At 52.1% G+C, this 24765-nt stretch overlaps 1 protein-coding gene across 6 annotated transcripts; it reads right to left on the reverse strand.

The window, feature by feature from the left end:
• Positions 1 to 41: 41 nt before the first annotated feature.
• On the reverse strand, positions 42 to 23592 carry SEPTIN4 (septin 4). Of its 6 annotated transcripts, XM_059379381.1 has the most exons (14): positions 22038 to 23592; positions 21340 to 21384; positions 19923 to 19930; positions 5974 to 6267; positions 5506 to 5599; positions 4985 to 5071; positions 4366 to 4489; positions 1775 to 1909; positions 1545 to 1662; positions 1354 to 1455; positions 1068 to 1164; positions 817 to 979; positions 530 to 629; positions 42 to 264 (listed from the first exon to the last, which is right to left on the reverse strand). In XM_059379381.1, exons 1-14 carry the CDS (start codon positions 23590 to 23592, stop codon positions 205 to 207), a joined length of 2982 nt encoding a protein of 993 aa, XP_059235364.1. In that variant the 3' UTR covers positions 42 to 204. The 6 variants fall into 6 exon arrangements, with proteins under 6 accessions (XP_059235364.1, XP_059235370.1, XP_059235366.1 ...); XM_059379387.1 differs by lacking the exons at positions 5974 to 6267; positions 19923 to 19930; positions 21340 to 21384; positions 22038 to 23592 and adding exons at positions 7632 to 7692; positions 11183 to 11317; XM_059379383.1 differs by lacking the exons at positions 19923 to 19930; positions 21340 to 21384; positions 22038 to 23592 and adding an exon at positions 11183 to 11268.
• Positions 23593 to 24765: the final 1173 nt, after the last annotated feature.

Genomic DNA, 24765 nt, shown 5'->3' on the forward strand with positions numbered 1-24765 from the left:
TCTCCAGGAGGAGGTAAAGACACAGACAATGACACCAGAAGGCAGCTATAGACTTGTTAAACTTTATTTCCTCTGAGTCTCTGGGGAGGCAGCAGGGATGTAAGGCGAAGTGGCAGTAGCTGCAGGGGCCTGAGCAGAACTGGTGCTAGGAGGGGCCGGCATGGGCAGGACGAGGAGATTTAAATATCCAGGATTCAAAGCCAGCTAATGGGTCTCTTCCATCTGTCTTTGGATTTTGTGCAGCATCTCCTGCATCCGCCGCAGCTGGAATAGGCACACACAGCGAAATGGGGCCATTTAGAATTCTACAGTGTTAGGGAAGTGCACCCAAGCTCTGATCCCTTAGCCAGGGCCATCGTAGCCCAGAGTTATGATGGAGACCCTGGGTAGAAGAATCAATCCCTCAATCCAGGACCCAAATAGGTCCCAGAGCCGGATCTTCCTACTCCCAAACCACGAAATATTGAGGTTTATAACCAAGCAGGGGCCTTCCATGCTGTCAATCCCTACCACCCCCTACTGCTCTCACCTCCTCATCTTTCTCTCGGATCAGCCTCTCCGTTTCTGGATGTGTCCCTGGTGGGACAGCAGGGATGGGAAAGTCGGTACCACTCTCTCGAGTCAGTTTGCTGAGGGGAAGGGGGAAAGGGACTTGGTAAGGCTAAGGGGAACCCAGCATCTGGTTGGACTGAGCCCAGGGCCTGAAGAAGAACCAAGGAAGGGCTTGTTCTCACCCAAGGCTGCGTTTGGGCTCCCCACACCCTCCGCACACACACACCCCCACACCCCGCCCTCCATCCTGGCTTCTGGCCATACTTGCGATTCCTTTCTTTCACCACCAGGCGGGTCATGCTCTGGATGCACTGTGCCCTGTAGTTCTCATAATGTGTCTCCCGCGTCACATCCTTCAGGTCCTGCATGTGAGTACGCACCAGCATTGTCCTCAGCTTCACAAAGTCGCAGTGTCCTGGGTTTTCCACTGCATAGCAAGGCTAGGGGTCAGCCAGGAGCATGGGGAGAGCTTCTGAGGGCAAGGAAATACCCTGGTCACAAGCTCAGTGTTTTACCTTCCACGATGCCCCAGGGGTAGAGCCGGCCCCGAACTCGCCGCCCTCTGGCCTCTACCACAGTGTTGCTGCCAATTACAGCAAATGGGATGCTTTCCTGGAAGAAGTTGGGGGGGCACTGTCAATACCCCCCCCACTCTTACCTGTTCCTTTCCACCTGTATCTCTATTTTCTCTGCTTCACTCTAGGAAACCAGGGTCCTCTCCCACCCCTTACAAAGAATTCTGCTTCCCTCTTCTGCTCCAAAGAAACAAGATGGAAAAGGGATGCCCTGGGGTGGTCCCACCTTTAGGGCTTGGTCCTGTAATTTGAAGTCCTCATCCTCATCAGAGTCACAGTCTGGGAACTGATAGACCTTGATTCCAAAGCGCTCAATCTCCTCTCGGATCTGGCAAACACATGAGAGGCCCACAGTTCTGGGGACCCCATTCTTTCCAGAAGCCCACCTGCTCCCCATCCCCCACCAGCTTCCCTCACTTTGCGTTTCTTGCGCTCCACTTCAGGAGGTGTCAGTGTGTCCGCCTTGGCCAAGATAGGCACGATGTTGACCCGCTGATGCAGGGCCTTCATGAATTCAACATCCAGCGGCCGGAGCCTGGGGAACAGGAATGTGTGACCACAGGCTAGCAGCAGCCCTGCCCTGGCGCTCTCAGCCTGCTCCCTTGGCAGCACCTGGCGGTGACATGAGCCTCAGGCTCGGACCATACCCGTGGCCAAAGGGTGAGATGAAGTACAGGCAGCAGTGCACCCTGTTGTCTTGGATGTTCTTGCGGTTCAGGCCGCTCTCATCTCGGAAATACTGCTCGAACTGCTGGTCGATGTATTCTGCCACAGGCTTCCAGCTGGGGCAGGGACAGACAAGCAGAGAAACTGTGGGAGTGGGGACTGCCTCTTGAGCTCAGGGACTACAGAGTGGCCCACGCCCTGGGCAGTGTCCTCAAGCCTCTGCTGTTCCCTGGCTTGCTTGCCCACGTCTCCAGGGAGGTACCTGGGAGCAACAGGGGTGTATCTCGCCTGTCCCACTAGAAAATCAGATGAAGCACACAGGCAAAGTTCAATAAATACTAGTTTGATGAGAGGAGACCGAGGTGACCAGACCAGTAAGAATAAGGTACCTGCAGGTGAACACCCCTGGAAGCCCTCAGTCACATTCACAGTCAAGTTCATAGTCCAGCCTCTGAACCTTTGCTCGTGTGCTTCTACCCTCACCTCCACCTCTCTAAACACACCCCATCCCTCAAAGCCATAGCCAAGAACGCTCTCTTCTGTGAAGACTCCTTGCAGTGGGCACAGTGCTCTCCCCTTCTCTCCACCACACCGTGAAATCATACTTCATATGATTTTATAAACACACACACACACACACACACACATTCAAGAACTCCAGTTTTCAAGTCTTTCACTCGCCTATTATTTAGCCTCATCCTCCCTGACAGGTGCCCAGACAGGTAAACATGTAAGCACCGTCACTTTCATTTCATATAGGAAGAAACTAAATCTACAGCAGCTAAGAGACCATCCAAATCATTTTGGCTAGCAAATTTTCTACCCACCCAAGCCCTTGACCTTCTGACTCCCCCGCGTGTTTGCTGCAACACTGCCTGGCCTATTCACTAACTTGAGCTGATTGACACACATGTGAGAGAACAGCTTCTCCCCCACCCCTGACCCCCACTAGGACCATAAGCCACTCACAAATCAGGATGATTCACATTTGTTCTGTAGCCCTTAAAATGCCCAGCACTGGCTGGACACCTAGTATGTGCTCAATAAATTCCTGCTGGTTGACTGAACGAATGTATGTGCAGGAGCACTGTATACTGTGAAAGGCCAAACAAATTACTACTGTGAGGGAAAGGAGGAAGAGGTAAGTAGATTGACTGAAGGAGGGGATGATATTTGCTACAGTGGGAACCAGGTGCCGGTGGGCGTAGTTTCACGGCAAGCTTGGGGTGCTGAGACATATACCTAGCAATGATGATATGGAGGTCACCTCAATCCTTTGGGAATATTTCCATCAGGAGACCACAAACTGTGTGCCAGCACAGTGCCAGGGCAAGATTATAAGGAGAAATGGCCCTCCCCTCAAGGCTAAGACACTGCAGTTGAAGATGAATGCGCACGTTAAGTCAAAACATCATATACGGTAATGATAAATCTTGGGGATCCAGAGCACAGAAAGGTCCATAAGGGTCCGCTGAGTCTGTGAGGCGATTACCCAGGGGCAGCTTTCTGGGCGGGCCACCTGTGGAGTCGGCACAGGCCCCTGATCTCAGAAGGGCCCACCCTTGGTTTGCTTCTCTGCGGTGGCCATCTTGAAATTCGTCACCATTTTCAACAAGGGACCCTGCACTTATATTTCACATTGGTGCTACAATTATAATCTTAAAATCCATAAGTGTAAACAGCTCTTACTTTCATTTTTAATGCACATTCACATGCGTCATTTGGGGTGATTTTCAGATCAACTGGGCAAAGTGGTAAGGCCGGGATGTTTCAGCTGAAGAAACAGGAATGCTGTCATTTGCTCAAGCCCATGCAGTTACTTAATGCTAGGTCAAGGTCTGAACTCAGTCTAGTGGTCTTAGCAACCCCTGCCTGACTTCATTAAGGGCACCCCCTTCTCTCCTGTCTTTATCACTCATTCTCCTTCTCTTCCAACAACTTGAGTCCCACCATTACCTAAGCATCCCTCCAGTTCCTAAAAAAAAAAAAAAAAAAAAGAAAGAAAGCCAAGGATGATGGCATGTGTGGCAAAGCCACCTTTTCTTCTAGCCTAGAGGGTGCCTGGAGTTTAAACAAAGTTCAACCTGTTTGTCTCCCCTTCGCCTCTTCTTTCTCCTCCTCACCCATTCCTCAAGGCACTCTCATCCCTTTAATAAAAGTGGTTTGTGGCACCTAAAATGTGGCTGGTGAAAGAAAAGGAAGGAGGGAAGGAGATGTTTATTGAGCAACTACTAGATGTCAGGCCCTGTGCTACATGTTTTCAGTTGGATTTACTTTTTTGAGGCTTACTTGTCTTAGATCTTCACCCCCACTAAGTATAGGTCAGAGTCACAAAGGACATTAGAAAGTATCTATTCCAACCCTTTCCCTCTCATTTTACAGAGGAGACAGCTACCCTGTAAGGAGCAGTGGCATGCTCAAAGCCACAGACTTTCCTCCTGAGAATTTTGGTTATGTCTTTGCCAATGGATGCTCATGTGTGTGTGTGGGGTGTGTGTGTGTGTGTGGGTGGGTGGGTGGGTGGGTGTGTAATGGGAAGAGGGCATCTGGGACTGTGCTTGGTCAGACATACCACTCTGTGTTGTTGACTGCATCCCCAAAACCCGGTGTGTCCACAATGGTGAGCCGCAGCCTCACACCCTTCTCTTCTATATCCACTGCATGTTTAGTGATCTCCACAGTTTGCATGATCCGCTCTGGAGAAGGGGGAAACTGAGGCCAGGGCAAGGGCAAGGACCTGCCCAGTCAGGACAAACCGCCCACCCCAACCGGCTCTGCTGCCCAGACTGCCTCATCCACACTGCCCCCCTTCCCACCCCAAGCTGACTGGGGGCCTGTTCTCTGGGAACCAGCAAGGAGCACATTTCCCAACACAGGAAATGCCGGTGGCTGTTGGCTCTGGCCCCAGCCTCTTCTCTGCTCCCGGCTCTTTTCTTGGATTCCTGGAATCCTTTGGGGGTCAGAGACTCAGAGAGCAGGATTCTGGTCCCTGCCCTGCTTCGGCACCCAAATCTTGAGGGAGCTGGCTGGTGGGCTGCCAGGCTACATAGGCCTACAGAGAGATGCCGTCAATCCCTCTAGGAAGCCATGGTTTCCTGCCTGCTGGGGAAGGCCCCCAGCCCCCAGGCTCTGGCATGGGTTTGATTTCCCAAGTCTGCAGGCCTGTCTGCACGCCCCTCTCCTTTCCTTACCTTCAGCGCTGAGGAGTTTCCGGTCCCGGTACAGATCGGTGAGGAAGAGGCTATTGACAAGAGTGGATTTCCCCAGGCCAGACTCTCCTGATGGGGGAGAGAGGACAGAAGATAAGAGCTATAGCCAAGAGGCACCCCCCCTAGAACAAGCTGTGGAGGGAGCTGCTTTCTTATCTAATTGGGAACAGACAAACAACCATAGCATTTTAGAGCTGGAAGGGAGCAGAGAAAACAGCTTGTCCAGCCTTATTTGAATGAGGTCCAGCGAGGGTAAGAGATTGCCCAAGGTCACACAGAAAAAGGCAAATATTGGAAAGCTGTTGATCAAGTGTTCTTTGTACCACTTCAACGTCCCCTCACCCCCCACATACACACTTTTGGCCACCTACGGCTCTTGGTTATTTGCCAAAAAGACACAGCCACTGGCTGCTTTTTCTTTCCTTACCCATGCCCCCTCCCCACATATATACCATCCCTACCTGCAACAACCCCTACCCAGTCCAGCTCTTCCCCTCCTCTACCTGCCACCATGAGGGTAAAGTCAAAGCCCTTCTTCACAGACTTCCGGTGAACTTGATTGGGTAGGGTCGCAAAACCCACATATTCCTTGTCATCCTAATGGACAGGAAGGCAGAGTGCATCAGAATGAGAGGCAAGAGGGGCCCCAGGACCCAACACCAGCCTTTTCCCTCCCTCCTAGGTCTCTGCCCCCGCCCTGGAGGAGCACTGTCACACTCCTTCGAGGGCCCATCCAGGGCCACCAGCTAGGCTTCTGCCCCTGCTAACAGTTTGCAGTGCACATGAGGGTCAATGCCACGGAGCTAGGGCTGACACAAGACAGAGAACCCCAGGTCAACATGCATGCATGCATGTGCACACACCTATACAAACACACGTGCCCATACACGCACATACACTCGGGATCTCTCTGCTCCCTCCCTGGGTCTTCCTGCACCAGCCCACCGAAGGCCAAGGGCTGGAGGTTCTACCTCAGAGGAGTCATAGGGATCAAGCTTGCCCCAGGGGCTGCGGGGCCGGGCTGAGGGGCTGAGAGGGGCAGAGGCAGAGAAGCACTGCTGGCTGTCAGAGGCCTGGGACCACGAGGGGGTTCTGAACTCCAGGTCATCCTGGTAGAGGTCCGGGGCCTGGGGCCTTGGCTCCAGGACTTGGGGCTTGGACCCCCAGGTCTTGGCCTCTGGTTGGTGGCAGCTCTCGCTTCCTGGGAAATCCTTCACGAACTTGTTCAGTTCTGTGTCATCGGTGTCCTCCAGGAAGCGCTTGATCTGGGGGGGGTGAGGGGTGGGTAGGTGGCACGAAGGGGAGAATGAAGGAGGAAGACAGGAGAAGGTAAGAGGGGGAGAGAGGAAAGCGCTTGCAGTTAGAAGGGAAAGAAACTGCACTCGCAGCCAAGCCAGAGGAATGCTCCCCATCCCTCCCTCACCTGCTCCTGGGCCTCCCAGTGGAGACATCAGGAGAGACCCCAGGATCCAGGAGCAGCCCTGGGCAGTCCCCAAAGTCCTTTCAACTGCTGTTGGGGTCTGAGTAGCTCCAGTCCTGATGCTCCCTCTGAACAGGGTGCTCACCGCCCTGCCCTTCCTGGGGGTCTGGCCAAGACATGGCCCAGGGACTGCCCTAAAGGCCAGGAAGCCAGACTGAAGAATGGGGAGCAATGGAGGTGTTAGAGCTGAGAGGAGGACGTGGTTCAGGCTTTAAGGAGAGTGCAGAGAGTCAGTCAGAGTGAGGGACAGGGAGTAGGGTGGGGTGAAGGGAGCTGCCGGCCCAGGTAAATCAAGGGCCAGCAGGGGCTCTGTGCCAGCCGTCACTGCAGGTCAGTGAGCTCTAGTACCAAGGCACAGACTCTACTGGGGGTGCCCACTTCCCAGGGCTCACTGCAAAGAGCTCAGCACAGCTGATCTGACATCTGACCCCCCCCCCCATCCAGACACCGTGCCACATTGGAACCTATGCCAAGGCCAGAGGGCAGAAGGGTAAACCTGCCAGTGGATGCTGAGCGCATGATGGAAGTGAGCTAGGAGAGACCCAGTGAGGGAAGATATGAGTACACTAGGCTACTGACAGCCCCTAAATGGGAGGCACATGCAGGAGGAAACACCCTTTGGTTGTCTCTTGCCCCCTCTACCTGGGGTAAGCTTCAGCCAGCAGTGTAGGAGAGGATCTGGCCTGAGCCGTGAACCACAGGGGTGGGTAGGCAAAGAGTGGCCAACTCTGTAGAGACCTGTCCACCACCATCTCCAGCTTGGAAGAGAGGTCACTTCCCCCCACTCCTGCCATCCCCCTCCAGACCCAAAAACTTCCTCTCTCATTGGGGAGCCAGCCCCCTTTGTGGAGTGCCTGGCAGTGCTGGGCTCAGCTCTGCTTCACAATACCCACATGCCACCTCCAGACAATGGACAAGGACCGGCTTCAGCGGCTGACTCACTCTCTGGGTTTTGGCCAAGCCAGTGGGGGCTATCCCAGACCACTATGGAGTCCCGGCCAGAGTGCGGGGAGACAACGTGGCCATAATCTTCTGCAGGTCCCCAGTTTACAGAGCAAGAATTGAGGGAGGCAGACATACACATTGCCAGGTTTATGCCAGAGGAAAGGGACTGAGAGAGGATGCAGGGAAAAGTTCCCTAAGAATTACCTTCAGGCTGTCGCCTCTCACGTCCCCACACCTGCCTGTAGCTATAGTCTCCAGGGCCCCCCTGGACAGAGGGAAGGAAAGAGGCCCTTTAGCCTAGAACTGGAACCAGCATGTGGGGGCTTAGTGAACAAAAGAGGCTGTCCTGAAGCAAGCCTAACAGGCTTTTCTCACCCATAATATTTGTGGGATCCCAGTGGAGTAACTGTCCATCCTAGTTTGTTTGCTGTCCTGGCATAGTGATGAATTGTGCCCCTTTTCACACAAAGTGTCGCAGGTTGGAGAATTCATTATATCGCAACAGAGAAGGGATGGGGCTGCGGGGGGTAGGGGGCATGGGGTGCAGCAGGTCTTGTTTTCTGGCAGCTAGAGTCTGGGGAATTCCAGAAAATCCTGCCTCTCTGCATAACCCCACAGTGACCCCGCACTTGGTCCCGGTGAAAGATGACTATGCTCCACCAGGTTTCCGCAAGGACACACTGAGCAGAGGGGCAGCAGTTAAGGGAGAGAGGAAGACACTGATGGGGACCCCAACATCCCCAGTCTTCCAATAGTCACCAGGAACCCACCATTCCTGGATTCCCTGCCAGTCTTGGCTGCTCATCAGGAGTTAGGACACTAGGGTGTTCACCTCCAATCTGCCCTCCCCCAACCTCAGCTCTCACAGTGACCAGATCATTTTTTTACTTAAAGCCCCAATCCCCCTCAAGGCAGGAGGGAGAGAGGTCGGGTCCCCCCCACCCCCATCTCCCAGAGAAGCACCTTACCCCAGCTTCAGTCCTGTCCTCAGGGACAGAACTGCTTTGCCATCCCAGTGAATGGTCCATGTCCCAGGCTTCGGCAAGCTCTAGGTCTAATTTTATCTCCCAGGCAAAGTTCCTCACACACGGAAACAGCCTGATCCCGATGCTCTTGTTGTAATCCAGCTTCCTAGCTTGCTCCTTTCCCTTTCTCTTTGACCCCCCCTGTCTCTGTCAGGGGCCAAAAAAGCCTGTGGAATGTCGTTCCCCACCCCCTCCTCCTCCCTTTCCCTTGGCTCCCACCCTCCAAGGACAGCTCAGCTGCAGCAGGATCACTCTGTTTCTCTGCAGTCCCCTCCTCCTCTGATTGGCTGTCCCATGACGCCTGCCTTCTGCCTACCCCGGTGGGCACAGCACCAGCCTCCCCAGTCTGTCTGCAGCACAGGCTCTTGATAAACCTGACCTCTATTAACCCCCAAGGACCCTGAGGCCTCCAGAGGGTCGTGAGCTGTCCCCAAGGTGATCTGGCCCATCGGCACATGGGGACAGCCACCCAGGAGACTCCACTCCTAAAGGACTCCAATCTCTTTCAACTTAACTTTAAGCCATGCTGAAGTAGGGTGGGAGGTCTTATAATCCCCTGGAAATATGTTCTCATGGGAATAGCCCTGCTTTTCTGCCCAAATGTCCCTTCGTGTTTTCCTAGCAGGGAACCCCACTGTCTTGGGAAATCTGCCCCTAGATTTCCCTGTGGAGTCCCAGCCACAGGGGACTCCTCCCACCCAAGGATACCTGACCTCTGACTCACGGGGACCTATATCACTTCCATCACCCCACTGTTCCCAGAGAGTCAGTGGAGGAGCTGCTAGCACTTGGTCTCAGAGGGGCATGAGCTCTGGCCCAAGGGAAGCTGGCACCCCAGAAGCTTCAGAACGGCCAATTAGGTGGGAGACAGACCGAGGGGCCTGGCTGGGAGTGTGCACATGGAGTCGGAAGACCAGCGTTTCTGGTTTGGCCAGAAACACACTCTATGATTTTGAATATTATCTTAATTTCAGGGCCTTAATGTCCAATTGTGAATGGCCCTGTCTTGCTTCTCAGGAAGGCGAGGGAGAGATACCTCAAGCTTTTGAACCTGAGGAGAAAAGGTGCATTTCAAGTCACAGGACAATTTTTAATGTTGACCCATCATTCTTTTCCCATGCAAACTGAAACCCCGTTGGGTTCCTGGGCTGGAGAGCACTCCCCCACTGTACCCACTGACCTCCAAAGTAGTTGGGACACTGATCTCCTTTCAGAGACAGACCCCTTACAGAGGAGTCTGGCTTGACATGAACACGTCAGCCTAAGAACTGGGCCTAAAGGGCCTATAGCTGACGACTCTGGTGGTGGTGGAGTGTCTTTTAATTAGAGAAGAACAGGGTGGCTTCAGCCAAGCTGAAAGCAACAAGACCTCAGCTGAACTGAACTCAGTGTGTGGCAGAAAAAGCTCCTCTTGGTCCCTGCTGGGCTTGGCATTGGGGACAGTCCATGCTTCCCCAGGCTTCCATCACTGGAACGATCACTGCGTCCGTACCCATGTGGGGAGAAGTGGGGCAGGGATAAAGACAAGCACCACTTGGCCTCTCCCAGGAACCCCCTTCTGGGGAAGGTCACAAGGTCACCAAGACTTCCTAGCCAAGCCTTGGGCCGCAGCCTAGACACAGCTTGAAAGACAAAAGCTCAAAATGTTGGCCTTTCCAGACCTGGAAGCCTCTGATTCCAGTGGGCCCAGGGAGTTCCTTTCTGGAGGCTGCCCACAGCCAACATCCTGCCCCACAGGTTGATCATGGATCTCCTCCTGTAAACAGCCTGTGCCTCCCAAGGCGAGGGCAAAGGCTGGGGGGCTTCCAAACTGGGAGGAGAGGCTGGCATGAGGGCCAGAGACCCTGACCCCCCTCATAATGCGTCTGTGGCAGGCTCTGGCAGGATGGCAGCAGAAAAGCTGACCCCCTTATAGTCAGACATCAAAGCTTCCCACCTGGGGGTCCCAGGAGGGGGGGGTGACTATTTCTCCTCCAGACAGGTGGCAGGAATGAGCTCCCCCAACCCCCACTGCTGCAGAGGGACCTGGTTTGGGGGAGTGGGGGAGTGTACAGTGCAGCAGGAGGAAGCTTCCCATGGTTCCTGTCTCAGAGGCAGAGGGACAGAGCTGATATCACCCACGGGTAGGATGGTGGGCAAGGCTTCGCTCGCTCTCTCAGGGGTCCCCCGGGCAGAGGACGCAGTGGGAAGAGCCTGGTTGCTGCTCTGTGCCAGGCTGCAGGAAGGAGGGCCCAAAGCGTCTCACCATCCCTCCTGGGGAGGCAGGCAGTATTTTTAGGCCTCTTCTGTGTGTTTCCCAATGGAAGCTGGTACTGGCCCCTGAACCCAGGGCAGGTGGGTGAGGAGGGTCACCCAGGTAACAGCTGACTCAGGCAAGGGCGGGGGACCCTCAGCTCCGCCTGTCGCTGACGCGCCTTCCACAGCCCAACATGCGCGTCTCTACTGGCGGGCCCCCACCCCCACCTCCGCTCAGCACTGACCCACCCCTCAGTCCAAGAACACCGGCAGCACCCTAGGACTCGGGGTCCGCTCCGTCGCCGCTCGAATCAGAGGGAGAAACTTGGAAGCTGCGACGCAGCGCCGTCCACCAGCATTGCCCGCCAGCCCACAGCCGGAGACAGCGCCTCCCGCCCCGCACAGCCGGGGCTGCTGCGCCGCGGGTCCTCGCGGAGCCGCCGGGAGCAGAGGGCCCTGCGCGCCTCGGCCGTGCCCCGCGCCCGCGCGCCTTACCATGGCTGCAGCCCGGGCCGGGCCAGCTCCTCCTGGACAACGTCCGAGGGACCCGCGGCCGAAGCTGCGAGCCGACCTCGCCGGACCGCCGGCCCCCGCCTGCCGCCCAGAGTGCGGACCGGCCGGGGGCGGGGCCTGTGGCGAGGGCGGGGCCAGCGGGCCCTGGGGCGGGGCCTGCCCTCAGAGATCGCCGGCGCCTGCCGGGGTGCCCGGGGCGGGCGGCGGGCGGCGGGCGGCGGGCGGCGGGCGGCGCGTGCGGTGGGCCTTGCAGCCCGAGACCCCGGGAAGCGAAGGGTGCGCAGAGGAGCTTAGTACAGCTCTGCACTGGTCACCTGGCTCTTCCTTACTCAGCCCCTACGAGTGGCCTCTTCAGGCAGCACATCACAGTGGGGACTTGAGCAAAAGCCCAGAGATGTTTTTGGAAGGAGAGGGGTTTTGCCCCATGAGTTGGGAGATAAAACATTAGTTACCAAAGGTTTGCAGGAAATGAACCCGACTGACGTCCAAGTTATAGATTGTCCCTACACACTCCACACCTCCTAAAGTAGAATGTCGGAATGCGGTAGAGGTAGAGAACCTCTCTACCCAAACTATGAAGACGAGACAAGAGGTTCCCTTCCTGCAGGACCCTAGATTAAAGATTAAAGAGGATTTGCTGCATAAATTATCGAGGGATCATCTGCTGGAAGGATGGAAGGGAAGAGGCCTAGTGGACTTTATGGGGCAGTAGAGCCTTGTCTGAGGCTGAGGAAAGTGGGAGGGCCTCAGGAGAGGCCAGCCCAGCCTGAGCCTGTTCTACGCTGGGCAAGCAGGTGAGATGCTGTGGGGACAGATGCCCCAGCGGCTTTAGAGGCATTAGAGGCTCAGAAGGGTCATAGCAGCAAGGGAGAAGTAGATGCTTAGAGGGTGGGGAGTTGGTAGGGATTTCCTGAGCTAATACAGGTCTGAGCTGGTCAGCTTCTGTGGAAGTTTCCAGAAGCATGCCTCTCCCTGATTTCCAAGAGCCTTCCCCAGAGCAGGCTGACTGGCCCGAATACGCTTTAGACAAAACTGAGGCCTACGTAAAACATGGCTCTCTCTCGCTCTCTCTCGCTCTCGCTCTCGCTCGCTCTCTCTCTCTGGAAGTGCCAGAGCCTGCCTACCCTATTTCTGTCTGATCTGTCACCAGTGGTCATGGTTGGGATCAAGTGAGAACTTAGCAAAGAGAGGGAAAGGGCCTAGGTATGCAGATGAGAACCAGCTCAGAAAATGGGGCATGACTATTGGAGATGTTATTGGATATTTGGCATTGGTGGACTGAAGGATGGAAGGGGGGGTGCCATTGCTTAAAGAAATCAGGGGTATTCATAAGCTAGCAAGTGAGGAGAAACCTGCCTAGCTGGGTGACCTTGGGCAACTCACTTTACCTCTCTGGAGACTTAAATTAGGATAAGGGCCAGCAGCTTAGCTCAGATAAGAGGGAACCTCTGAAGGTATAGAGAGGTTCCTGGAAAAGGCCTGTGCTAGACCAAGAGATCTGAAGGAAAACAAAGACATGAAAGAGTTTCTTTAGAGAAAAAGCAATGGCTATTGGAATCCTGCAGAAGTAGCAGCAGCTGCTGCCGTCAGACCCGAACATCAAACTCCAGCTACACAAAGGCCCACTGTTGGGAACTAGCTGTAGGCCACTAGTACTCATGTATGCTCTCATAAGACTTCCACTGGCATTCTGCACGGCCTGGGCTAGGGGTGCTGGGCCGGGGTGGGAGGTGGGGGAAGCCCATGTCAAGGAAGACAGGCCCCATCACAAAGCCTTGTTTTCCACGATTGTAAGTTCCCTCCTCCCACCGCCCCAGTCCCTGGCTATAGTCCAAGTGTAGACACAGACACATCTCAGAAAGCAGCTAGGCTAGCTCATCCTCAGCTGCGGCTGGAATCCCAGCTCCGCGCTGGCACCTGCTGCCCAGGCGCCAGCGAGCTCTGTGAGTCCTGAGGCACGTTCGTGCCCAAGCTTGTTTAAGGGAAGTGAGCCCCTAGGAGAGGCCTGGGACTGTGGGACTCATCTTTAAGCCAAGACTCTAAGGAGCTTGGTGCTCACAGTGCCTTTGTAATCGCTGTATCCGATGCCCAACAGGAACCATGCTAAAAGCTAAAGGCAGACTTTGAGCCATTCCGTAAACCTTGAGTGCTAACCCTGCCGCACTCTGGGTATCTGAGAGAACCTGGCCTAGGCTTAGGACCCCATGCCAGCTTAAGTGATTATCTTACTGCTTGAATGTCCCTTCCCCTCCCTAGGCCTCCGTTTCTCCCACTGAAAGCTAGGACCGGACTCCCCACAACTCTAGCGCTCGTGTTCTGGGGTTGGTATGGTAGAGTCTGACACCCAGGCGGAAGTGAAGCCGAGATTCAGCAGCCCTTGTATGGGTCACTGACCACTGAGTGTTCCTCCCCACCTCCAGTTAGCAGGTGGCCACCCGACATTGCCTCAGTGCCCCTCAGCTCCTGGAGCTCTGGCTCTTATGATTCAACATCCCACCAGGAATTGACCCCCTTGACTAGAGTACAATTTCCCAGGTACCACTGGAGTTGGGGTATGCAGGCCAAGGCTCTGGGGAGTGGACACTTTGTTTGGCACAAAGCCTGAATCTCCTGAAAAACTCAGATCAGCACACACCTCCAGCCTGCTAGACAGGGCTCCCTCTGCTTAGGTCAGGCCAATGTGGTCTGTGTTTAAAAAAAAAACTCGTGGGACGCCTGGGTGGCTCAGTTGGTTAAGCAGCTGCCTTCAGCTCAGGTCATGATCCCAGTGTCCTGGGATCGAGTCCCACATCGGGCTCCTTGCTCCGCAGGGAGCCTGCTTCTCCCTCTGACTCTGCCTTCCACTCTGCCTGTGCTCGCTCTCACTCTCTCTCTCTTACAAATAAATAAATAAAATCTTTAAAAAAAAAAAAAAAAAGAGTCTGCCTTCGGCTGAGGTGGTGATCTCAGGGTCCTGGGATCGAGCCCTGGATCCCACTCCCCACTTCACTAGGATTCTGCTTTCCCCTCTCCCTCCTGCTCATGTGCTCACACTCTCTCTCAAATAAGTAACCTTAAAAAAAAACTCGTGGTCCCTGCCATTGGGCCTTTCCTGCCTACCCACGGGTGAAGGTTGTGGGGCACCAAACTAAATGAGGATGTTGCACGTGGACCAAGCCAAGGCCCAGGTTCAAAAGCTAAGAATAAATAGTGATTACCACAAGAAATCAGGATCTCAGATCTGTATGACTAGCAAAGGCCACTCTTGCCTCTGGGTAGCAGAGTTTCTCTTAAGTGGTACAGGAACTGATTGTACCTCCCTTCCCCCAGAGGTGATGAGTCACTGATGATACAGTCAGAGGGCTCTAGTGGGACCAAAAGGGCTAGCACTGGGTTGCATCTTTCAAGGAAATCTTACCTTGTCTGTCCAGAAAGGCCTGTGGGAAGAAATCAAAATATCCCAAGCCCCTCCCCTGTCCCTATTGTTCCCCAGTGTCCCAGGATCCTGGGGCAAGCCTGAAATATGGGTGGCAAGGCCAGAGAGCACAATGTTTCCTGGCACCTGCTGTATGGCTATGGTGAGGGGCAGTTCTGGAGCCAGCAAGGGCAAGAGGCATGCAGAGGGCCCTTCCAGCACCTTCTCTGCAGTAGGGCAGGGCACAGGAGCTGAGAGATGGGACTTACATATGCACTGGAGTTGCAACCCCCCCTTCAAGGGCCTCCACCTTACCTCCCAACTTGCTCTTGAATACCTCCCATGGCTAAAAACTCACTGACTCTACTGCCCATCAATCTTTGGCAGTAATTTACAAAAGGTCTTCATCATACAGAGTCAAAATCTGTGTCTACTTGGACTACCCTCCAAGTGCCTCTGTGCTAGAAGCCTTGCTAACTTATTTCACTGGACTTTGTTTGGTTCTTCAATGTCCATGCCCTTTCAAGTGACCCATCTGTATACTTTCCTCTCCCAAACGAACCACAAGTCCCTCAAGGACAGGGAGTATATGTTTGATTTTAACCTCTACTCATTTCAATTCAGTGAACATGTGATGTCATATCTTCCTGGATGACCAGGCCTCTGCCCCCAGGAGGTATCTGATCAATATGAATTGACTGAAAGGATTCATTGATTGGCTTTCCACTCTGATTTTTGGAGCACAGGGAAGCCTTGAGGCTCTTGAGCTTCACTGGCCCAGAATTTGCCCTTCATTCTGGCTGTTCACCAGCTCATACTCACCTCCCAGCGTCATAGTTCACATGCAGAGACACAAATGTTACCCTCACTAAAGCCTTTCCCTTCGCAATCCGTGATGTCTGAAGGTACTGCTGAAATATTGAGAAGTGACTTTGCAGGAAGATGTGGCTATGGAAGAAGGGTTTCTATACCATGTATAAATTCCTAGGGCAGGATGTTCCCTAAAGTGCTCTCGATTTTGAGGCGTCAGCTCTGAGCCTCAGTTTCTCCACCCGTGAAATCAGGAGAAAAAAATCCGCCTCATGAGATTGCTATAAAGATTCACTAAAGTAACATGCTTAGAAAGGTGTACACAGGGGCGCCTGGGTGGCTCAGTGGGTTAAAGCCTCTGCCTTCGGCTCAGGGCATGATCTCAGGGTTCTGGGATCGAACCCCGCATCGGGCTTTCGGCTCAGCAGGGAGCCTGCTTCCTCCTTTCTGCCCACCTCTCTGCCTACTCGTGATCTCTGTCTGTCAAATAAATAAATAAAATCTTAAAAAAAAAAAAAAGGAAAGAAAAAGGTGTAGATACTAAAATGAGTGGTAGCTATTATCTCAGCTAATGAGAAAACTATCAACACCAAATCAGCAACCATCAGCTGTCATAATGTCAAATGCTTTCCCTCCAAAAAAATGAGGAATGTGCATGTGTAATGGGTGTAGAGGGATGAGAGAAGAGCCTGAGACTAAAGTGACATTGGAATGCCCATGCTGCCACCAACTGTAGAGCCAGCCTCCCCACCTAAACAGCACTCCAATCTCTAGAAAGCATGTCTTGGTTTCAGACTTACTGAGCAGAATTCCCCAAAACAGCCATTGTGGAGACTCCCGGAGCTAAATGACTTCGCCTGTGGTGGGCATGCCTAGGAAGTGACTCCGGCCAGCCCTATCCTCCCACCTTCAGTGCCTCTCAGGAACTGCCTCACATTCTGTTCCCCTCCTCCAGGCACTCCTTCAGCCCCCAAGGTGCAGCTGTCTCTTGCCTCTCCCCTCGGCAGCTGGGCCAAAGGCAGCTGAGCAGAGGAGGGGAAAGGGACATGGTCGTTTCTGTCCCTCAGGATAACCTTCCTGTGGCTGAGCAGCTGTCAGGGTGACTTCTGTGTCACAGATTTTCTTCCTCGCCCAAGGATGCTCTCTGCCCTTTGAAGTCAAGCTCCCTCATCTACTCAGGCCTACTATTTCTCCTCTTACTTGAAAAATCCACCATCTCAAATACCACCAAGCTCTTCTGACAGTAAGATACAATGTTGGAGATGGGTTCCAGGCAGGGAACGAAGGAGCAGCTTCTGGAAATACACCAGAGAGTCCAAAACAAAAGTGGCAGATTCTTCCCTATGTAGAATCATTCTGAGAACATCAACAACAACAAAACCCAAGGGATTCTGGCCTCAATTCTGCCATCAAGCCCAAGGGAGGGGCATAGGAATTTCCTGCCCCCATTTCATAGGCAGAGGGACAATCTGCTCAGGTCTCACAGGGCAGGCAGGACATCACACCCCTACCCTGTGCTTCCAGTGGCTCCTGCTGATGTACACTGCACCTTAGCCTGTCCTAGGGTCATCATTTGCCCTAGTTTGCCCAGAACTGGGAGGTCCGGTCCCAGGACACAGGTTGCTAAAGCAGGAATATCCCAGGCAAACCCTGATGAGCTGGTCAACCTAGACTGTCCCCAAAATAGCAAGTGTGGGTCAGAGGTTATCAGCCTCCCATTTGGCTCTGGACTTCGCTGCCCATGGTAGCTGGAAAACAAGGCATCACCTGACAAAAGAGCAGCTGGGTGGCAGGGGTCAGGCTGTTATGAAAAGCCCCCCAATGTGCCCTGCCCCACTTTCAGCAGCTCTGCTCCATTCTTTCAATTCCCTCTCTTTTCAACTACAGGCCTCTATACAAAGCAAGAGAAAATGAGGGCAGTGGGAAAGATGGTTCAAGGGTTCCTTTCAGACAGCCCTCCTCCTGGCACTCTGTTAACATTCCCAGGAATGCGAAGCAGCCCAGCATTTCTCCTAGACTCTGTTTTTTTTTTTTTCTGTCGAGGAAGTCTACCTGAGCAAAACTTCCCCAAGACTCAAAAGCCAAAGAGAGGCTGGTCATACCATCCCAGAGGCCAAATGACATGTCACTTTAAAGGCACCAAAGTCTGCCTTAGGTATCACTGAGATGGCCTCCCCTGGTTCCTGGCCTCTTTTCCAGAGTTGGTTTCTTGCATAATTGATAGACATAGAAGGAAGTAAACCACCTTGTCTGCTGACAGCCTGAGACATCGTTTTCAAGGGCAAGTAGGTTAGGTGCCTTGAGGACAAGGACCTTGGGGCCAAGGCAGCCCCATCCATCAGGGGCAGTGCAGCCCTTCCCATCAAGAGCTGCTTTATTCCAAGGAATTCCCCAGGGCTTTGTGAGAAGACAGCCCCAGCTGACCCAATAGGGGACCTTCCTGTTGAGCTTTTGCTCGTTCTGATACCAAAAACAAAACCATTAGGAATGCTTCCCTCAGTTCAGCATAACCTTCTCTGGGGAGATTCCAGCCCCTAATGTACCAATCCAAGGATGAGAAGCATCTGTAAGCTCTGCTCCTTGGACAAAAGGGCCTTGAGGAGCCACTTGGGAAGAGACTGACACTTAAGAGAGAAATGGTTGAATTGGGCTCTGGCCCCAGCTGTGGACCCAGAAGGGCTTGTGAAGCTCAACAACAAACATATGGCCACCCCCAAGCCAGGAGCTGTGGCTGGCCACCAGAGAATGCCTGCCAGGAATGGAATCTGGAACAGACTCTACAGTCAACCATTCCCAGATCAGAAGAACCAGAGGCCTTGGACATCCATACCACAGATTCTCTCTCGTGGGATGGCCTGTGGGCCATGCAGCCTGGAGAACAGAATGGGGAAGGCCTAGCACTCTCACGCTTTTTGAGAAGTCCCTGGCCTTCTCCATGCCACCCCACTTCCAAAGAGCCAGAAAAGACCAGCAGGCCCAGTCTCTCCCCAGCTTCTCTTCCCAGCTTCTGGGGAGCAGTCCTGCTGCAGAACAGGGCTAGAGAGCTGCAATTATCGAGACAGGATAAGAGCTATTTTGGGAAGGAGCCGTCCTGCTGCCAAGGCTTTTGACTTCCAAAACTAAAACAAGATGCACCAAGAAAGAGGGTGAAGGTGGGGGGAACAGGGAGGAACTTGCTCAGCCCAAACCGTCATATCCTGAATGAGGGAAAACACTAATCCTTTCCCAAAGGTATGTAAGTGCATCAAAGGAGTGAGCAAGAGGCTAGCTATTAAGATACCCCTGGTTTTGAGAAGGAGGATATAACTTGATCCCCTGCCACACACACATCTCCTTGATGACAACTCCCTCTCTCCTAAGACCCTGCAAGAACCCATATTCAGTCTGCTGCATTTATTTGGACATTTGAGCACAAACTATTTCATATTGTTGTTTAAATGTTTCCTGTCTGTGTCTTATCTCCCCAACCAGACGGTAAGTTTCTCATGGCTAAAGAATGTGTGTACTCTTGAGGTTTCAGTGCTTTGCCCGCACCACAACCCCACCGCCAAACAGTGCCTAGCAGAGTGCTAGGCATCTGAATAAAGTTGTTTATGGAAGGAAGGGATAGAGGGAGGAAGGAAGGAAGAGAAGAAGAGAAGACGGAGAAAAGGATTTACCGTCTTGCGTGGAGGTAATCTCTAGAAGTAGCTGTTCCCACCCACAGTGGAGCTCAGGGCGTAGGGCTGAATAGGAAGTCAAGGAAGAGGGGGTGGCAACCACATTTCTGGCACCTCCCCTTCAGCTCTTTCATTATCTGAGCTCAGGCTATCCTGCCCCACCTCCCTTGTTTGTTTTCTGTTTCTATCTGTCATTAACTGTCCATCCTGGGCTAGCCCATGGGTGGGACCCATTAGAAGCCCATGCTAGGCTTTGGGTAAGGTAGAGATAGGGTGAGAGAAAGAATGGAGGCAGGAAAAGCTCAAACTATCTCATCAAATAGGGGCCAAGAAGAACTAAAGTACTTAGAGGAACAATGCACTGTGAAATCAGGACACTCTTTGCCAAATTCAGGACACAGGGCTGCCGAGAGCAGAGTTTACCCTGTGCCTTTCAAAGTTGAGAACTCAAATAGTGTGTAACCCAGAAAAGTACTCCCTTTCTGGAGTGCCGTAGGCTGTAGCAAGGAGAGCCAAGTGGAGACTGATCCAATGTATGGCTTTCCAGACAGCCTTCACATGGAGCACTTGGCAGGATTTATCATCTCTCCAGGGCTGCAACTACCTCAAATAGCGCCTTCGTGCAAATCGCCCTCTGGGGAGATGCAGTTCTACAGGTGCACAGTGCAGTAAGGAGAACGCAGGCTGGATTCTAGCCCCCACTTGCCCTGTTAGGTGCCCTTGTGCAGTGAACAACTTGCCGAACCATAAGGAGCACTTCTATCTCCCTCCATTCTTACTTCCATGAGAGGTTAAGAGGGGGACTTGGATAAGGGGGAGCACAGGAAGAATGGAAGTAACTTCCCAGGGGTGTTCTTACCTCCTCATCTGTCATAATGGAGAAGCAGAAGTCAGGCATTCCCGGGGGCAGCAAATGGAATTCAGAGAGTACCAACAGGAGGGGGAAAAAGAGAATTTTACTAAAGATATTTAGTAGACTTGGGCATAACCTGGCCCAGCATCCTTCCAAGTGCAAGTGGCCCAAATAGCAACAGCTAGCATTTACTGAGGGCTCACTGTTGCCAGGCACCACGCTGAGTACTGTAGCACCACGCTGTACGTGTAGTAGCTTGGTCAGTCCTTATAAGGATCCTAAGAGGTTGCTACCGTTCTCATTAATGAGGAAGCTAACGACTGGAGAGAGAAAATAACTTACCCAAGGTCACCGTGAGAAAATAAAGACAGGGCTCAAACCCAATACTATCACTTCAGAGTCCATTCTCTACTAACTTCAACCTTATAGAGCTTTGCTCCCTCTGAGGGGCAGGGATACCCTTCTCTGCTCTTCGCTGCCCATCACTCAGAGGGTTTGTGCTGGTTGGGACTGGATTGCATTCCCAGAGCTCTTCCCCCAAGCCCCCAGGAACTTCCTCATCCAGAGCCCTGGCCTCCCTCATGCTCACAGACTAAAGCATGTTTTGAGCTATAACATTCAAAGTAGGAACTCTTTGCTACTAAGATTCACTAAATGAGGGTTGGTCCCTACCTTCCCTCCCACCAGAGAGGTCAAGGGAACAAAGTGGGAGGAGGGTGTCTGGGGACACTTCTCTTAAAGATTCTAGAGTTGGGGGCAGCTGGCTAGCTAAGTTGGTAGAGCATGTGACTCTTGGTCTCAGGGTGATAAGTTTGAGTTCTATGTTGGGTGTAGAGATTACTTAATAATAAAATCTTAAAAAAAAATAAAAAAAAGGATTCTAGAGTTTGTTATAGGACCTACTGATGGCCTCAAGGCAGAGGCCTGACATCCCTGAAGACCCTGCTGGGTAGCAGTCTATGCTCTCCAGGTCCAGCTACCGGGGCTTGAGGAGAATTCTGAGGAACCAGAGAGAGACAGAGGAGACCCATCAACCTGAATTAGTGTGGAGTCAGCCCTGAGGAAGACTATGAAATAGGTAGTTTGTCTTGGTGACTTGTTTTTTGTTTTTGGTTTTTTTTTTTTTTAAATCACATGAGAGGCATGTCCAGCTCAACTGTAAGGCAATGGGCTTAAATTGTTTTCCATTCCAAAAGTGACTACTTCCCACTGAAAGGAGGCTCCTGAAAACAAAAAGTTTCCAAGTCCCAAAGGAATGACTCTAACAGTGGAATTATAGACAAGATAAGGATTTCCTCTGCTCCTTCAAGTCAAACCCTGGTCCTGACAGACTTAGCTCTATAGATACACAGAGATCACCCTCCCACCTGTCCTCCTGCCTCCCAGACCCCACAATGGATCCATAGGACGGAAAAGCACAGACCTTTTAGCCAACAGATGACACGAGTGTACATTTCCTCAGAGACATCTGAAAGTAACAGAGATTGTTGCTTTTTTTCACACTGTGGGATGTACATCCCTCCCCCCACTACTTAACATCTCCCTTTCTAGTTCCACATTTCCCCTCCCAAAGATGCCCTCAGCCCTTGATCCTCTCCATGAAGCCCCTGAAGACTAAGATTAATTTCCCTGCTCCCTTTTTTCTCCACCCTCTTTGTGCCGCTATTAATGCCTTTTCCCTCTTGGAAGTCAGGGTCCTAATGTATCTATGCCCCCACCTTCTCCATTTTGTTGTCAAAATATTTCCCTGAGAAACTTATTTTCGTTACTAGTCCTTACCAGCCCTCACCCCAGCTTAGTTCTTCATTCCCCCATTCTTGGGATGCACTTCCCACCCTGCAAACCTCTCTCTACTACCTTCCATTGAAAGGTTAAGCAGCGTTGCCTGGAAGAGTCAATGGCTGATGCCAGCCCAAGCATCGTCACCGATGTCATTAGCTTGGAGCTCAGAGAAGCTGGAGGGGAAGGAATGGAGCAATGGACTCACGGGTGGGACTAGCTTTAGCACTGGCAGGAGGGCAGCTCTGAGGCCTAGAATGAAGAAGGGGCTTTTCCTGCCCACCCCAATGTCCCACCTCACTACTTTGGGACTGCACCTGGGCAGACTGCTTCTTCACATACCCACGAAGAAAGCACTAAACCTTTCAATGGGTTGTTTGCAGGTACACTTGAAGGCCTGTGGCACTTCGCTCAACAGAGCCTGGTTTAGAGACTCCTTTGGTAATGAGAGTGGTGGTGGTGTTGCTGGTGCTGGTGGTGGTGATGGACTTGCCTTCTCTCTCTGGAACATCATTTCCTCACAGAAAGGATTTGAGTCCATTTCAAAAAACGACAATAAAGGATCTGGGGGAGGAGGGGACTCAGACTCAAAATCAGGTGTTGTCGGCCGGCTTTGGGGTGTTTCAACTTCAGGACTGAGTAAGGTCCACCATGAGGAATCAGGCCCATACCTAGGTAAGGACCGAGGGGGTAAGGGCCGAGGGGTCAGTTCCAGTTCTGCGTGGACAGAGGGCTTTTGGGATGGTCCTGGAGACATGTAGACACTTTCAGAAGGCCTTTGGGTGTGCTGCTTATAGCTGCGCTCTGGAGTGACAAACGTAGGTTTGGGAGGGCTCTCAGACATTGCTCGAGATGTCACCCGGGGTGCTGGGTGTAGTAATTGTCCCCCTGGGGAGATGGTTACCCTGCGGCCAACCTCGTTGTCTCCTCGGGTTGAGGGCCTCAGGTTAGACTCTACTTCTGTTGGTATTAAGATCTTTGGGGAGGACTTGATGTCAGCAAAGACAGAATGCTTGGGGACAGACTCGGGATCTGGACGTGCAGAAACTCGGCGTCCACCATCCAAATCCTTAAGGACAGAGAGTCTGAGGGACGATTCCACATGCATATTCTTATGCAAAGCCTTGGGTTCTGTACAGATTGAGCTGGGACGATTCATTTCAGACTCCTGGCCAAGGATCCTTCTCAGGGCTGTCCGAGAGTCTGCACTGACACGGGCACTGCTATGTTCTGGGCTAGAGGGTCTCCTTGGAGATCTGATCTCCGTAGCCGTCAAACCCTTTCGGATGGGCTCAGTTTGTACTGCTTCATCCTTTGGGCAAACTAAAGTCCTACGGCGAATTTTGACCCCTTGTGGGTACTGGACCTTGGAGGGTGGGTCATCTTCTTGTAAGATTTGTAAGTTATCCTTCTGGTCCACAAAACTCAACCGGCGAGAGGATTTGGCATCTGGGATTGAGTTGCGATTACTCATGTCACGCCCTGGCTTGCTCTCAACCCCTCTTCTTGTCGATTCCTCTCTGGATAGACTAACATTGCGCTGCATCTGGACAGCATGGGAAGCTATCTGATTTTGATGGCTCTTTCGATGAGGAGAGGGATGGCGGGATGTTTCTGATTTTGATTGAATCTCACTTCCTCGAGGGATGGGTGTTCCAGCAAGGCCAGGCCCTGACTGAGGGGAGCTGGATTGAGGATAGTCTGATGTTGAATGGAGAGTGGTGAGATGCCCAGCTTCTGATCTTCGAAGCAGTGAAGGGCTCATTTGGACCGAAGCATGTCGTGAGCTCGAGGCAAGAATGTACCCTTGTTCCCGCTGAGAAGTTGTGTTGGTATCCTCAGACCCTTTTGGTGCTGAAACTGCTACCTTGGACCCAGCTTTATTAGTCTTGACCATCCGATACATGGAGCTCCTCTGGGCAGATCCCATATTTTACTGGCTGGCTTATACTGAGGGTCTTAGTGGAGTCTGGAAATTTCCCCTCAGTTTTAAATGCTGCTGTTCTTGCACTCCCACAAAAGTGACTGTTATTCTAAGAGTGTCTCAAATAGTCCCCTTAGCTACCTGCCTGGTGATGTCATAAAGGAAGGAGCTTCCTACTAAACATCCTGGCATATAGCCACAATTGTTTTTAAGTAGATTCCATGCCCAGTGTGGGTTAAAAATCACGACCTTGAGATCAAGAGTTGCATGGTCTACCAACTGAGCCAACCAGATGCCCCTTCAGAAACAATTCTTCAGAGAATCTCAAGCAGTAACTGCAAGGAAACTGAGGACTTATCTTTGGAGTTGACACCGCCAAGACTTTGGTCAAGTTCTTAGCAAAACCAGATTTTCATAGTACCACATAAAAGGCTCCAGATTCTCCCTTCTAGGAATTCCAGGACTCATCCAGAAAAGAAGTCAACCTGATTATTCTACTAAGGCAAGGCTACTTAACTCAATCACTCTGTGTTAGTCCCAGTTTTAGTAAGACACAATTACAGAGTTGTCCCAATTTAGTTTAATACTGCACTATATAGAAGTAAAAAAAAAAAAAAAAAATAGAGCTCCAGCCTTTTCTAGGTTTCAGAGGTGGTTTGGTTGACCCTGAGGTAAAAATCCAGATTGCACAAATCATAAATTCTCATATTCTTGGCCCAGGAGTGAGCGTAAGATTGTAGGAAGGATTCGAGGTTAGTCATTGGTTTCAATCATTAAAGATTCGTTGTGCACCTTAGACAAGTTACTTGACCTTCCTGAGCTTTGGTTTCTTCATCTGGAAATCAATGTCTGGTAGATGTCATATAACAAATGTTAGTGTCCTTTGCACAATCCTTTCCCCTCAGCTATCCTGATTAGATGGACTCTGGTTCTTTCCTGATTTAAAGAGTGCCTTTGCATCTTGGATGATCATTTTGGATCAGAGACACGATCATCTTTCTTTCCCTTTGACAGTCTCCTCTCTACCATATCCACATCCCACTTTGAAGGATCATCATGGTTATATGATGGTCAGATTCATTGTTTCTGGATCTTTAAATTCACCTTGATTAAAGACAAAGTTGAAACCAAAACCAAACATATTTT

Source organism: Mustela nigripes, chromosome 16 (assembly GCF_022355385.1).
Source record: "Mustela nigripes isolate SB6536 chromosome 16, MUSNIG.SB6536, whole genome shotgun sequence".
Taxonomy (NCBI): Eukaryota; Metazoa; Chordata; class Mammalia; order Carnivora; family Mustelidae; genus Mustela; species Mustela nigripes.